The 13148-nt window shown below is 48.3% G+C and overlaps 1 protein-coding gene and 1 long non-coding RNA gene across 6 annotated transcripts in view; one reads left to right on the top strand and one right to left on the bottom strand.

The window, feature by feature from the left end:
• VIT (vitrin) overlaps window positions 1-12500 on the top strand; it is a 98277-nt gene extending 85777 nt beyond the window's left edge. For both annotated transcript variants that reach the window (XM_087863734.1, XM_045809083.2), the window contains 4 exons: window positions 2973-3076; window positions 5883-6109; window positions 8644-9157; window positions 12322-12500. In XM_087863734.1, coding sequence (XP_087719860.1) covers window positions 2973-3076; window positions 5883-6109; window positions 8644-9157; window positions 12322-12500 — 1024 coding nt within the window. The remainder of the gene's footprint in view (window positions 1-2972; window positions 3077-5882; window positions 6110-8643; window positions 9158-12321) is intronic.
• Window positions 5961-12337, bottom strand: LOC123799839 (uncharacterized). 4 transcript variants are annotated; one of them, XR_015725290.1, is made up of 5 exons: window positions 12278-12337; window positions 11418-11498; window positions 10024-10341; window positions 9806-9898; window positions 5961-6062 (listed from the first exon to the last, which is right to left on the bottom strand). It is a non-coding gene; the product is annotated as an uncharacterized LOC123799839 (long non-coding RNA). The 4 variants fall into 4 exon arrangements; XR_015725289.1 differs by having other exon boundaries at window positions 10024-11498; XR_015725288.1 differs by having other exon boundaries at window positions 11418-12327.
• Window positions 12501-13148: the final 648 nt, after the last annotated feature.

The raw sequence follows: 13148 nt of genomic DNA, 5'->3' as shown, positions 1-13148 counted from the left end.
AGAAGGTGTCAGAAGGTATCCAGAATATATTCTGTTGGGATGACAGTGAGTCAGAAGAGGGACTAGAGAAGGGAATATGGGTGGTTGGATGGAGCGGATCTGGAAGATCTATGACGTCAGTATTGGAAATACCAAACCTGAGGTGGTTGTGGGCCACTTCCAGGCACCACCCAGTTCATTCCAGATGGAGATGGATGGGAGTCATTTTATGTCTATCTGGGGTTCAAGAGAGAGGACCGGCCAGTGTGCACGGGACAGCTGTTGGCACGTGAATGGTCTCTGAAGCTCAGGAGACTGAAGTTGATGAGCCATCCCAAGGAAGTACATATATTGAAGAGGGAGCCGTGAGGGAGATACCCACAGGGCGACGCCAGCATTTAGAGGTAGAGATGCACAGAAGAAGAAGAAATGAGTGGTTCTTCAATACTGTTCACTGAGAGCCTGCGCGTGCTATGGAGTGTGTAAGGTGCTGTGGGTTAGAGAAGCAGAGTCACGTGTGGAGACTGTCAGCTGGGCAGGGGGAGGTGACAGGGAGCTGGAGCTGGAGGGTGGGCACATTTAGGTTTTCCAGGTGAAGGGACTGATGAGCAAGGACACAAAGCTAGAAAACCAGGAAACAGTGAGCAGCTCATTCTGCCTAGAATATAGGCTATCCCGGGGTGGGGGGTGGGTAGAGATAGAGATGGAGACAGACAACACCATATGAACGTGATGGGTTGGAATTAAATTATGGATGGGCTTTTGAAAGCCAAAATATGAAGTTTAACAGTTAAAAAAAATCTGATGATTTTTGAGCAGAGGAAGAGGCTTTTTAGAGATACGCATACAGTGGGCTTTGCAGAGACCAAATAGAGACTCTTACAATAGAAACAGCGAGAAGTAGGGTGCCTGAACTCAGAGGGTTGCTGCAGACGTACTGAGGAGGGATAAAAGAAAGTGACCGTGGACAGAGGGACTTACAGGACTTGACTGACAGGACTCACAGGCCCGATGATGAGCTAATAAAGATGGAGCCCAGGTTTTGAGCCTTGATGGCTAAGGGACAAGTTCAGCTTTCGCAGATACTGATCTGTAAAGAATACACACCCAAAAGCCCTTGAGCGATAGAGCTCCTTTCTGTGTGATTCCTCTTCCCTGTGACCTGCACGGGGTTGTTCCTGTGGCCACACTTCCCGAGGCTTCCAGCCGCACACAGGTGGAGAGTAAGATCGGGCTCGGCTAACACGCCCACGTTTCCCCGTTCTGCAGTTGGCTTTGTCATCGTTGTTGTTTTTGTTTAATCCTTGGTTTTCATCTGGTGGCATTTCACCTGGTTAGGTTTGGCCCCAACACCCATCTCCCTGAGCTTCTTTTAAACTTCCCTTGCCTTCCCGAAGGGAGCCAGTCCTCCCAGTTTCCCATCCCCTCTCACAGAGATAAGCATGCCTGCTGGGCATTTCACTTTGGTTTTGTCTAAGAACCAGCCCATGTCCCTCATCTTTACTAATAAAGTGGAGGACAGAGGGTCACACTTGCAGCCTCCAGGAGTTCTCCTCTGACAGAGATCACCAGGAGATAGCTAGAAAAGTTGGAAAATAGGGATGGAGCCGGGGAGGCAAGTGAGGGCAGAGGCAGAGGATGTCTCCTCTCAGTTCTAGGGAACTGGCTTCCTGGTGACCACACTGCCAGGTCCCCCAAAGGACTTGCCAAGAATCCACGGTAAGTCCCCTTGGAATTAATTCCCACCTAAACTGCCAAAAGCTGCTTCTCCCAAGACCTATTCCTGGTGTTTGTGGAAAGGCTGCTTTTGAAAGTCTTTCCTCTCAAAAAAAAAAAAAAAGTTCGGGGGCACCTGGGTGGCTCAGTCAGTGAAGCAGCCAACTCTCAATCTCAGCTCAGATCTTGGTCTCAGGGTCTTGAGTTCAAGCCCCACATTTGGCTCCACACTAGGTGTGGAGTCTACTTTTTTAAAAAAAAAAAGGCTTTTCCCTCCCCTTGAAGGCTCAGTCACCTGCAGGTATGACCTGCTACATAATTTGCAGAGCCGTATTTTCAAAAATTAAGGATTTCAAGATGGCAGCATGGAGCAGGGAACCAAGTGCCAGCTCTTCTGGAGTGCGGGGTCCCGTTGGACCTTGGGGGTCACACTCACTTGAAGCCTTGCCCATGGCTGAGTGTCAGTGCTTTGTGAGATGTGCTTTTACTATGCATCCCCACTTCATCAAGGGCCTGACGGAGCCCCCTGCCTCCTGGCCCTCTTCCCACCTGGTCATGAAACACGTCCACACCCTTGCTCAGCTGCTTCCATGCCTATCTGCCCAGCTTACCTGCAGGGACTCCTCTCTAGAGAAGGATTCTCATTCTGTTTCTTTACTTAATTTACTCCACTTCTCTCCAGCTGACCTTTTGGTTAACAGATGTCAACCTTCTGGGTAAGATTTGAATATTCTCACCCAGTCACAGGAACCATAAAATGAAAAAATGAAGGGATGTCTTCTCCTAGATACCACAGTTAAGATGTAATTCCAGTGTAGGGGTAACCTGGGGAGTGGCTATCGGCTGGGATTTTCTCCCTGGAGAGGAGGGTCTGGGGCAGCCTGGGGACACGGTGACATTTGCAAAATCCCACTTGACAATTGTCCTGTTTTTTTTAGCAATATGAATGTTGTGATCTTTCCTTTTACCTAGATGAGGAAACTGAAGCCCAGAGAAGTTAAGTGACCTCCCAAGGTCACACAGCAAGGAAGCAGCACAATCAAAACTAGAACCCTGAGTCCTGGAACAGACCATTTTCTCTACACACACTGAGGAGGACCCCAGCCCTCCCAGCTTACCATTCCTTCTGTCCATAATGGGGATTTTATAAAACACAGCTTCAGGCTTTGAAGTTGCTTCCTTTCTATTTGTATATAAAAGAATCGACTCTGATTTCTGCTTTCCTCCAAAGATAGTAACTTTCCAGCTAATTTTTATTTCTCATTCTCACTCTTCAGAGACAACCCTGCTGCCCAATTTAGCCTCAGGACTCACATGAATTCCCGGGATCTGAAGACTGCCATAGACAAAATCACCCAGAGAGGAGGGCTTTCAAACGCAGGTATGCAATCCAAATTCAGATCATTCTATTTTGCTTCCATGGTTCTCCCTTTGTGTAATTGTCTCCTAACATCCTATATAGGCGGAGGGAAAAAAAGAATAATCTATCAAGAAATGACTCATAATATCTGTATTTTTTCTAAAGTATCATCATGAATTTAGGGGCAAGAATCATTACCACACATATTCTGGAGAGTTCCAGCATGCCTGGTTCTTCAGGTTGGCAACTTTCTTTGGGACAAGCAGGACTGCTATTATAACTGTTTCCTGATTGGCTGACAAATCATCAACTATTTAACATTAAATGTTATAACCAATTCCATTCAGAAAGCTCCACAGTGCTCCCTGGGGATCTTCTTCCAGTGAGCTCCTGTTATAGTGATGACTGTACAGAGAGAGACAGGAGATTTGTTTCAAGCTGAGTCTCCTCATATGTCTGAGCCTTGGTCAAGGCTAGGAGGTGGAGTGGCAGGTTTACCAGAAGTCCAAGTCTAGCCCTCAGTGGGGCAGGTCCAGAAACCATTTTATCAGTTCATCGGGAGCTCACTGGGCATTGGGAAACAGTTTCACACTAACCAAGTTCAAAAGCTGCCAGTGAGTCTATGCCAATATACCAGTTTATAAATGGTGGTCTGGCTTTGGGGACGCTGGGAGGGCTGTCTACTTCTCAGGGAACTCTTTGTATCATCAACATCCAAAGAAATGGAGAAGTGAGCCACGGTGGCTTGCCATGGAGCGCACACAGAACCGTCTCTGAAGGAACATCTTTGAAGTCACTGAAAATCTGATTATTTCCCTCCCCACCACAGTGTACATCTCTGTAGACCAGTATAGTAGTACCTGGCAAATGAAGAGCCTTTGAAAAATGCTAATCAAACATTGGCCAAGTCACTGTTATCCGGGACCCCAAATCAATACCACCTCATTACAAACATGATAGAGTTGATTTCTGATTTGTTTCCTATTGAATACTTAGATCAATGACATTCCAGTAATGTGTCATGGAATAAAACTGAAACTTCGGAAGACACCCTATATTCTTGATGGGATTAGAGTGGTGACTTAATAAAATCATATACCTTTTTCAGGGGATAACATATTCTGTCTCTGCCCTGTACTGATCAGGGTTTGGGTTCAGAGAACAGGATTCATTTCAGCTAGTTTAAGCAGAAAGGGATTTATTCCTAGGTACTAAATGGTTTTGAGAATAATCAAAAGGCAGAAGGAAGGAGCTCGAGGCTGAACTTTGAGAGATGACTTCTCATAGCTTCCTGCAGAACCCAGACCTCCAAGGAGCTGCTGTCTCTTCCAAGATTAGGAAATCACATTCTCAATTCTGCCAGCATAGCCTCTTCGGGAATCTGACTCAGCCAGGAAGCCACCACAATCAAGAAGCTTCTGCTACAGCAGTCAGCCCCTGAACCAGGCCTTGCCTGCTCCATTCACACTCATTGGATGAGGCCAAGGATATTCTCTGTTTACAGGCATCTAATATTCAGCCAGAGGGGACTGCTGGGTGTCTTGGGCCTTCAAGGACATTATCCGTTGACTGTGAAGGCAGTTCTCAGCAGCTGTCTCCCCTTAGCAGCTGTGCTCTCTACAGCCAGATCATACGGGGTCTTCAAGACATTTCTCCAGCTCCAACACATGTAAATATTTGATCCTTTCATTTAACAGGTAAGATTACACTAGCCAGTGGAGCCAGGATCCTGGCCAAAACCAGAAAGCATTGAGTGTAATGACATTAATCCTAAAGTCTTAAGACTTTAGATTGATTTTATTTAGATTGAGGACCCCTTTGAGAATCTCCCGAAAGCTACCCTTCTACCTAAATACTTACATACACAAAATATTGTGTATAATTTCAGGGGATCTGTGGATACACCGCCCCCCCACCCCAATGTCCCACAAGAGCCCGGTTTAAGAGCCCTGCCTTATTATAGGCAATTATGCTAACTCTACAGTGACCTGGTCATCCCAGTTTACCCAGGAGCATATGGGGTTTCAGTACTTCAACTGGTGTAGAGGCCCAGGAAACTGGGACAGTTGGTTACCTTCCTCGACTGAAAAATTCCCGAGGTCCTAGACAATGTGAAACAAGTGCTTTGGAAAGTCACGTTGAGCGGCTCTGTTACACCTCCCAACTGTGGCTTTCAGCTGAAATGGAAATCTGGAGTGACCTGCCTGGGTCCACACAGCCAGGGCTGGAACACAGTCCCTCCGTTCTCAGGGAGTACTGCGCTTCACTGGCCAGCCGGACCCGTGCCCCTCACGTGGGACTGGACAGAAGACACCACTGCCCCTGGAATACAGCCTTCCGCACCCCGCAGCTCCTGGAGCACCCAGCTGGCCAACTCCCAGCTGCAGGAGGCCAAGAAACTCCTGTCCCTCCAGGCCAACCCTTCCTACCCCACGCTCCCAGAAAGAACTTTGTGCACTTCCAGCATCCAGACAAAGAAGGGACCCTCTTATTCTCATGGAAGTCTTTCTCATCTGTGTGCTGGTCCCTAAGACCTTTTTATTTAATAATAGAGAATTAGAAGTGAAAGGCTTGAAGTGAAAATAGGGTAGGGAAACTGATAGTGGTGTTGGTTATACAACATTTTAAATGTGCGTAAGACTATTGAACTATACACCTCAAAATAGTTAATGTGGTTATAAAAAAAAAAGGAAAAAAGAGAAACAAACACACAAAGGGAGGGCACAAGAGGGTTTTTCTGGCCCTCTGGAAGCCACTGGGATCTTGCCTGTATTTCCTACCCATGTGATCACAGTCACTCCAAGTACAGGTTCTCTGTTTCTTCCAGGTCGGGCCATCTCCTACGTGACCAAGAACTTCTTTTCCAAAGCTAATGGGAACAGAGGCAGTGCTCCCAACGTGGCCGTGGTGATTGTGGATGGCTGGCCCACGGACAAGGTGGAGGAGGCTTCGAGGTTGGCAAGAGAGTCAGGAATCAACATTTTCTTCATCACCGTTGAAGGTGCCACTGAAAATGAGAAGCAGTACGTGACAGAGCCCAACTTCTCAAATAAGGTAGGGAACTGCCCCAGGGACCCGCCCAACGTCAGCATCCGCGGCACTCTGCACAGCTGTGACGGCCATTGAGACTGTTCTCATGACTTCAAACTGGCATAGAGCTTACTTCTAGGCAGGGAAGCCTCCAGTGAGGGGCTAGTAAGTCTGGAACCTGGAATTACCATCTCAGAGCAAGACCCCACACTGACCTGATGAACTGAGGCCAGCAACAGCACCTCGGGAGAGCGGTGTCCCTGAGGTCCCAGATAGAGGCTCCCCAGGCTCCCCCCACAGCTCCAGGGGACCTCCACCAGGCAGCCCAGCAGGGCTTCACATGAGCATGCACACAGGCACACATATACTTGCTTTCCCACGTGTGCACGCACACACACACACGAACACACACACTCACACGCTGCAAATTAAACAACCTGATGGACAAGAAAAGGCTTTGGATCAGGTCAGGGAGATGGCTTTCACGCCCTGCTCCTGGGTTCTGTGGAGAGAGCTAGCAGCAGATAGGGGCAGGACAGATGGGGACCCAGGCCCCTATACCCACCCTAGCAGAGCTGCTTGCCTTTTGTATGTGTTACACAGTGGGACTCCATATAAACCTGCCTCCCAAGAAAAGGCCCAAGCTTGGAGAAGAAAGGAAGGGAGGGAGGAAGAGAAGAAAGGGAATGCTTGTCCTGACTTGTCCTTGAGGCCCTTCCAGCTTTAACGGTCTGTGTTTCCAGATCTGATAGGGCTCAACCTCCAGCACCATACCAAGCTGCAGACCACTTGATCATCCTTGAAATTCTCATCTCCCTTGACTTCCAGGACACAGTGTGGCTCTTATCTCATTTGCTCTCTCCTCTTTCCCATCTTGTACCCTAAAGGTAGACTTCCCCGGACTCAGTTCTTGGCCCTCTCCTCCTCTCTCACTGGGCTTTTTTTCCCCTGGAGTCCCTCCCAGGCCACAGCTTCCAACCTCACTCATCACCAGCAGACACCCTCATCCTGTCCCCATCCCTGGTCCCTCCTGAGCTCTGTAGCCATCTGTTGCAGCCTATTGGCTTTTCTCCACACGATGTCCCAAAGAACTAAATCTGACACGTAAAAAGCTAAGTGCATCATCTTTCCCACCAAATTCGTTCCTTCTGTAGACCTCACACGAGGGGCCACACAGCTGTCCCAGAGGTCCAGAGTCATCCCAGGATGCCTCGTCAGCTCCCAATGCTACCTCCCTAGGTCAGGCTAGCACTCTACCTCTGGTCTGTCTCCCTCTCAGGGCTCCCCAGTTTGGTGTAGGTGTCATAGTGAAGCCCACTCATGTTTATGATGAGCTCTTCCAGTCCTATGGGGGTCCCTGCTCCAAACCCTTTATTGTCCCCCATTACTCTTGAGGCCTTCTGAGGCGTGTCCTGACCCACCTCAGCAGTCCACCTGCTGTCTCCTGCCCAGCCCAGCACCACCGCCCTCTCCCCCCGTGACCTCAGCCAATGCCTGGTGGGACTCCATCCACTGTGTCCATTGGCTACAACTCAGCTCAGCCAGGTCACTCATCTCAAACACCACCTAGGACATGGAAAGATTTTTAAACCCTAAAGGTTTTTGCAAACCAATTAAAAATATTTCCTAGGACATTTTAAAGTCACTTCTTGTTTTAAAATAAATTGTCGATTCTACAACTTCATGGGTAGTCACGAGGTCTGTTACTCTCCCTGTGACCCCTGGAGAGACAGAGGCAAGGAGAAAATACTTCACTTTAGGAACATTAGCCTGGTCCCTTCCAGGAGCACACAGGCCAGGTTGCTCCATGTTTATTTGCAGCTGCCTTAAGTTTTTTCTGGAACAAACTTGGGCACAACTCAATAAATATTCATTTGTCTGGAGGCAGGGTTGTCTGGAGGACAGAGCTTGGATTTTGAAGGCAGAGAGATTTGTGTTCCAGTCTTGGGGACTCAGGGATGTCCCTTCACAGCTGGCCCTCAGTTTGTCCCTTCATGAAGGGGCGTTATATCCACCTTGTAGGGTTAGGGTGGGGGTTTATGAGAGGATCTCTCCAAGAACATCTAGTGTGACTCCTGACGTATGGTGGGACCCCTTGTTGCTGGGCGCAGGACTGCTCTGGAAACATTCCTGTAGCTATTTCTCACGCATCTTGTTTCCCCAATCAGAACAAAAGCTTTCTTTAATCCTCTCATATGTTGGTGCCCACCAGTGCCAATCTTATGGCCGGCTGCCAGTACAAATGAACCGAGGGGCCCATAGAGGCATACATACGAAGCTGAAATCAGTGATTCACCTCGCTCTCTAAGGATTTGCTTCACCGATGGCTCTTCCCTAAAGCAGAGACCCCAGATGAGGGAGCAGGAGTGAGTCCAGGGGTGACCCCAGTGAGCACCTGACCGGGTGGACTGAGGTAGAAAAAGAGCTGTAGGAAGACGAGTGCAGAACACAAAAGTCTGTCTGCTTCTTTCTTCACTTGCCCTGGGGTCGGGGTGATGGTGACCGCCTGAAGAATTCAGCCTCCGAGCTGGCGAGTACCCCTCCCCTCTGTCTTCCAGGCTGTGTGCAGAACGAACGGCTTCTACTCGCTCAACGTGCAGAGCTGGTTCAGCCTCCGCAAGACCGTGCAGCCGCTGCTGAAGCGCGTCTGTGACACTGACCGCCTGGCCTGCAGCAAGACCTGCTGGAACTCAGCCGACATCGGCTTCGTCATCGACGGCTCCAGCAGCGTGGGCACCGGTAACTTCCGCACGGTTCTCCAGTTCGTGGCCAACATCAGCAAGGAGTTTGAGATTTCGGAAACAGACACGCGAGTCGGGGCGGTGCAGTACACCTACGAGCAGCGGCTGGAGTTTGGATTTGACGATTACCACACCAAGTCCGACATCCTCAATGCCATCAAGAGGGTGGGCTACTGGAGTGGTGGGACCAGCACAGGGGCTGCCATCAACTATGCCCTGGAACAGCTCTTCAAGAAGTCCAAGCCCAACAAGAGGAAGTTAATGATCCTCATCACGGATGGGAGGTCCTATGATGACGTCCGAATACCGGCCATGGTTGCCCATCACAAGGGTAAGCCGGTCTTGCCGAACATCTCTGGGGCGTGGTGGGCCAGCGGGACAGGGAAGGGGCTGTCTTTTTAGGCGCTGGTTTTGTCTACCACTTAATAAAATGCTCAAAACCATGGGGGAACGTATTAGGGGTGTTGTTAAACACGACCAGCCTCTCTGAGTAGCGAAGAAGGATAAAGGCAGGAAGCCCCAAGGTGGTTTCCAGTGTCATGGCAAACCCAGAGCTATAGATGCCTGGGAACATCAACCCTCTCCTTGACGTCCGACACTCTGAGGCCTTACACACGCAGGGGCAACTGCTAGCCAGATGTCGAGGGTTTAGAGGAAGCCTCAAAGAAATTTTCATCCAAAAAATTTAAAGAGATATTTCCAAATAAAAATTTGTAAGAGAGCAACAGAAAGTTTAAAACCATGAAAAATGAGCAAAATATTTTTGTAAATGTTTAGAAAATCACTCACATTTAATGCCTTTTTCCACGGAATCAATGTTTAATCACCGTTTTCAAAAGTACCATAAAATATCATGAAAATACAAACAACCTGAAGAAAACCCCCAAGGGATAGCAATAATAGTAATGATAATAAAAGTAAACCAAGTTGTCCGTGAACACCAAAGACCCATAAATAAGTGCTAGTGTACAAGACTCACTTGGGTCCGGGGTGGTTCTCTTCTGCACCTGCATTTAATTTCTGTTAGTTTGCAGGATTTTCAGTATTCTTTAAAGCTGCTTTGAATCCTTCCCTAAACAAGGAGGGATAAAAACAAACAAGCCTTAATGGACCAGCAGCTCTGCCTTCTGGAAACCAAAGCAAGCAGACAGGTTCAAGCAGTGATTTACCCTTGTAGAGCCTGTGGGGTGTACTCACAATGGCAAGATGGTGGATGGCCTGTGCGCCAGCAGTCTCAGCATCCCTTGGGCTCATGTCAGCAGAGTGAAGATGGTTGAAGGCTCAGCAGCAACCTACTCAAAGTTCCAAAGTGAGTGGGCAGAGCCAGGTGGGCCAGCTTTGGACTACAAGCCCAGGGCTCTCCTGCTGTGTCCAAACATCTGTCTCCAGCTCATGTTCAGCTCCACTCTGACTTGTTTTTCTAAGTGGACTTCCATTGGCCTCACCCAAAGGGTATCCATGGCCTCCTCATCAGAAGTGAAGACTGAGGGAGATGTTCTGGGAAGCTTTAAAGAACTAGGACAAATAGATGCAAATTACATGAAGACAATGAGCATTGTGTCCCTAGGAGTGTCTACGGCAGGGCTGGCTGACCATCCTTCAGAATTGCCAGTAGAAGGTTCTCTCTGAGGGTGGACTTGAGGATCTGAAAAGCCAAATTTTGAATACTGTTTGTGTTGTCTTTATTGGGGGGCAGCCTTTCAATCTTGGTGCAAAAACGAGGGCTTAGTCAATCTAAGCCACGTTCTGCAGCAAATCTGTTCCCACTGTGGCTTGGCGGTGTGTTTAAGCCCAATGCTGGTGTTCATGGGCAACAATGTAGACAATATGCAGAGAAAAGACACTGGAGAGGTAAGAGAAGGGACTGGCAGCTTAAATGCAGCTTAATGAGCCACAGTTGAAAAACAGTTTAGGGCCAGAACCATGTGGATGGCTCTCCAAGCAGAACAGGGCACTGGGAAGATGCTGGAGATGGTGACATGGGCTGCCATGGGTGGCTGGGCAGGAAGGCCACACCCCAGCTCTTCCCTCTGTTTCATGGCCATATAGCTGACCCCACTCTGCCAGCCTCAAGGTGGCATGGGAACAGGCTTTTGTAGAGTAAGGTCAAGCCCCCACTGACCAGGTGCCCCCAACCCCAATCAAGAACCATCTACCAGACAGTCTCCCGGTTTCCACACTGAGAACAGATGCCGAGTCTCTGAGTCTGTTCTCCCCTCCCTGGGGCCTCTTGTTCCCCCCCTGCAGTCCTACACCTTTGACCCCCAGCACTCTTTCCCATTTGCATCTAGACATGCTCGGATCCCTCCCTAAAAAACAAACACAAACTCTCTGACACCACGTTCTGCTTCACTTCCCACCTACCTCCTTGTCTTTACAGTCAAACTTCCAGAAAGGGTTAGCTCTCTGTGCTGTGCCCACATCTTCATTTCTTTTTCAATCTCAACTCACAGCAATTCATTTGGTTTCTTTGAAACTGTTCTCACCAAGCTACCAGTGTCTTGGTTTTTTTCTAAATCCAAGGAGAACTTTTTTGCTTTAATCTCACGTGACCTCGCTGCAGCGTTCAATACTGTTGGTCAGTCCCTTACCTTGAAAACCTTTCTTCACATCAGTGACGGAGCAGATGCTGGGTCACCATCTCTCCGGGTCCTTCTTTAAGGCTTTCTACGCTGGAAAGGAGATTGCATTTTATGGCTTGTAAATTCACCTTCAAGCCTAAAGTAATTCGAGTCTACTGTTTTAGTTAGGAAGATCTTAAGCTGACTTTTGATGCATTTAAAACTGAGGGGAGGGGTGCCTGGGTGGTGCCGTCGGTTAAGCGTCTGACTCTTGGTCTCAGCTCAGGTGATGATCTCCGGGTCATGAGATGGAGCCCCATGCTAGGCTCCGTGCTCAGCGCGGAGTCTGCTTAGAGTTTCTCTCTCCCTCTCCTTCTGCCCCCCCCCAAAATAAAAAAGTAAGTCTTTTAAAAAGTAATAATAAAATAAAACTGAGGGGCACCTGATGGGCTGTCAGTGGAGCATGAGACTCTTGATCTCAGGGTTGGGAGTTTGAGCCCCACACTGGGTGTGGAGAGTCCTTTAAAAAAATAAAATCTTTTAAAAATAAAAATATAAAACTCTCTGAGATTTTGTTTGGCTCTACACACAGGCAGAGCAGGCATGTGCCATGTGATGTCATCTGCATGGCATCAAGTCTCTCTTGTCCCCAAATATCATCCCTTCTACTGCCCCTGAACATGAAAATCTTAATTTATTTACTCCATTTTGTCTGGGGTTTTTCCTCCCAAAGATTATAAACGCCTATGAGATAGCAACCGTATCAATTGTGTTACTGTTAGTGTAGAGCGGCTGTTTATGCTTTGGGGAACATTCTCATTTTGAATTTGTGTGCATTCCAACACAAGCGCCAACAGAGCAACAGAAAGGCAAGGGTTCATTCGCATCACCTCTTGGTGGGCATGCTGGCTTCATCTGAACTTTGTCCCCGCAGGAGTGACCACCTACGCGATAGGTGTCGCATGGGCTGCACAGGACGAGCTGGAAGTCATCGCCACTCACCCGGCCAGCGACCACTCCTTCTTTGTAGATGAGTTTGACAACCTGTACAAATTTGTCCCCAAGGTCATCCAGAATATTTGCACAGAGTTCAACTCACAGCCCCGGAACTGAGGTCCAAGCAGGTAAAGCACTAGCCAATACTGCTTTCCCCACTGGCTCTGGGACAGCCTCCAGCGCTTTATGGGGCAGCAGGGCACATGGGGCTTGGCGCCCAGACGTGCTGTTACTATTCTTCGCCAGTGCAGTTTTGCATACTTCAAAACTTGGAGGGAGAAAGATGATCATAGGTTTATAGAACGAGGCAAAACGATACATCATTTTGAGGGTGCTGGGGATTTACATTTTGATGATTATTTTTAAAATAAATGTTCAGAATAGAGTGCAGAACTTATGACAGGCTTAACTAGAGTTTTTCTGAGGTTTTTTTCCCCATTTTTTTCCTAATCAGGATTCTGTAACTCTCAACAAATTTCATTTTTATGATGACAATGTAGGAGTTGCTTAATTAAATGTTTCGAGGACGACATTCTGACTGTGTCGTGGAGAGAGTTCACAGGGTTTGTGGCAGAACCACCCTCTGCTCTTCCCGTTCCCCAGAGCACCTGCTATGCACTCAGTCCTGGCCCATAGTAACAACGCAACCATGGGGGTGCAGAGAAAACGTGCCAGCAGCAGAGCCACTCCTGATTTACCTCCTTCCTCTCGATTATCTGAATCACTGTGTACCTACATCCTGTAGCTTTAGGAGCAGTTGAGGAG

This window comes from Ursus americanus, chromosome 7 (genome assembly GCF_024610735.1).
Source record: "Ursus americanus isolate L20-20 chromosome 7, mUrsAme1.1.p, whole genome shotgun sequence".
Lineage (NCBI taxonomy): Eukaryota > Metazoa > Chordata > Mammalia > Carnivora > Ursidae > Ursus > Ursus americanus.
Note: the sequence above shows the minus strand (reverse complement) of the source record. Positions and strands in the feature narration are given on the sequence as shown.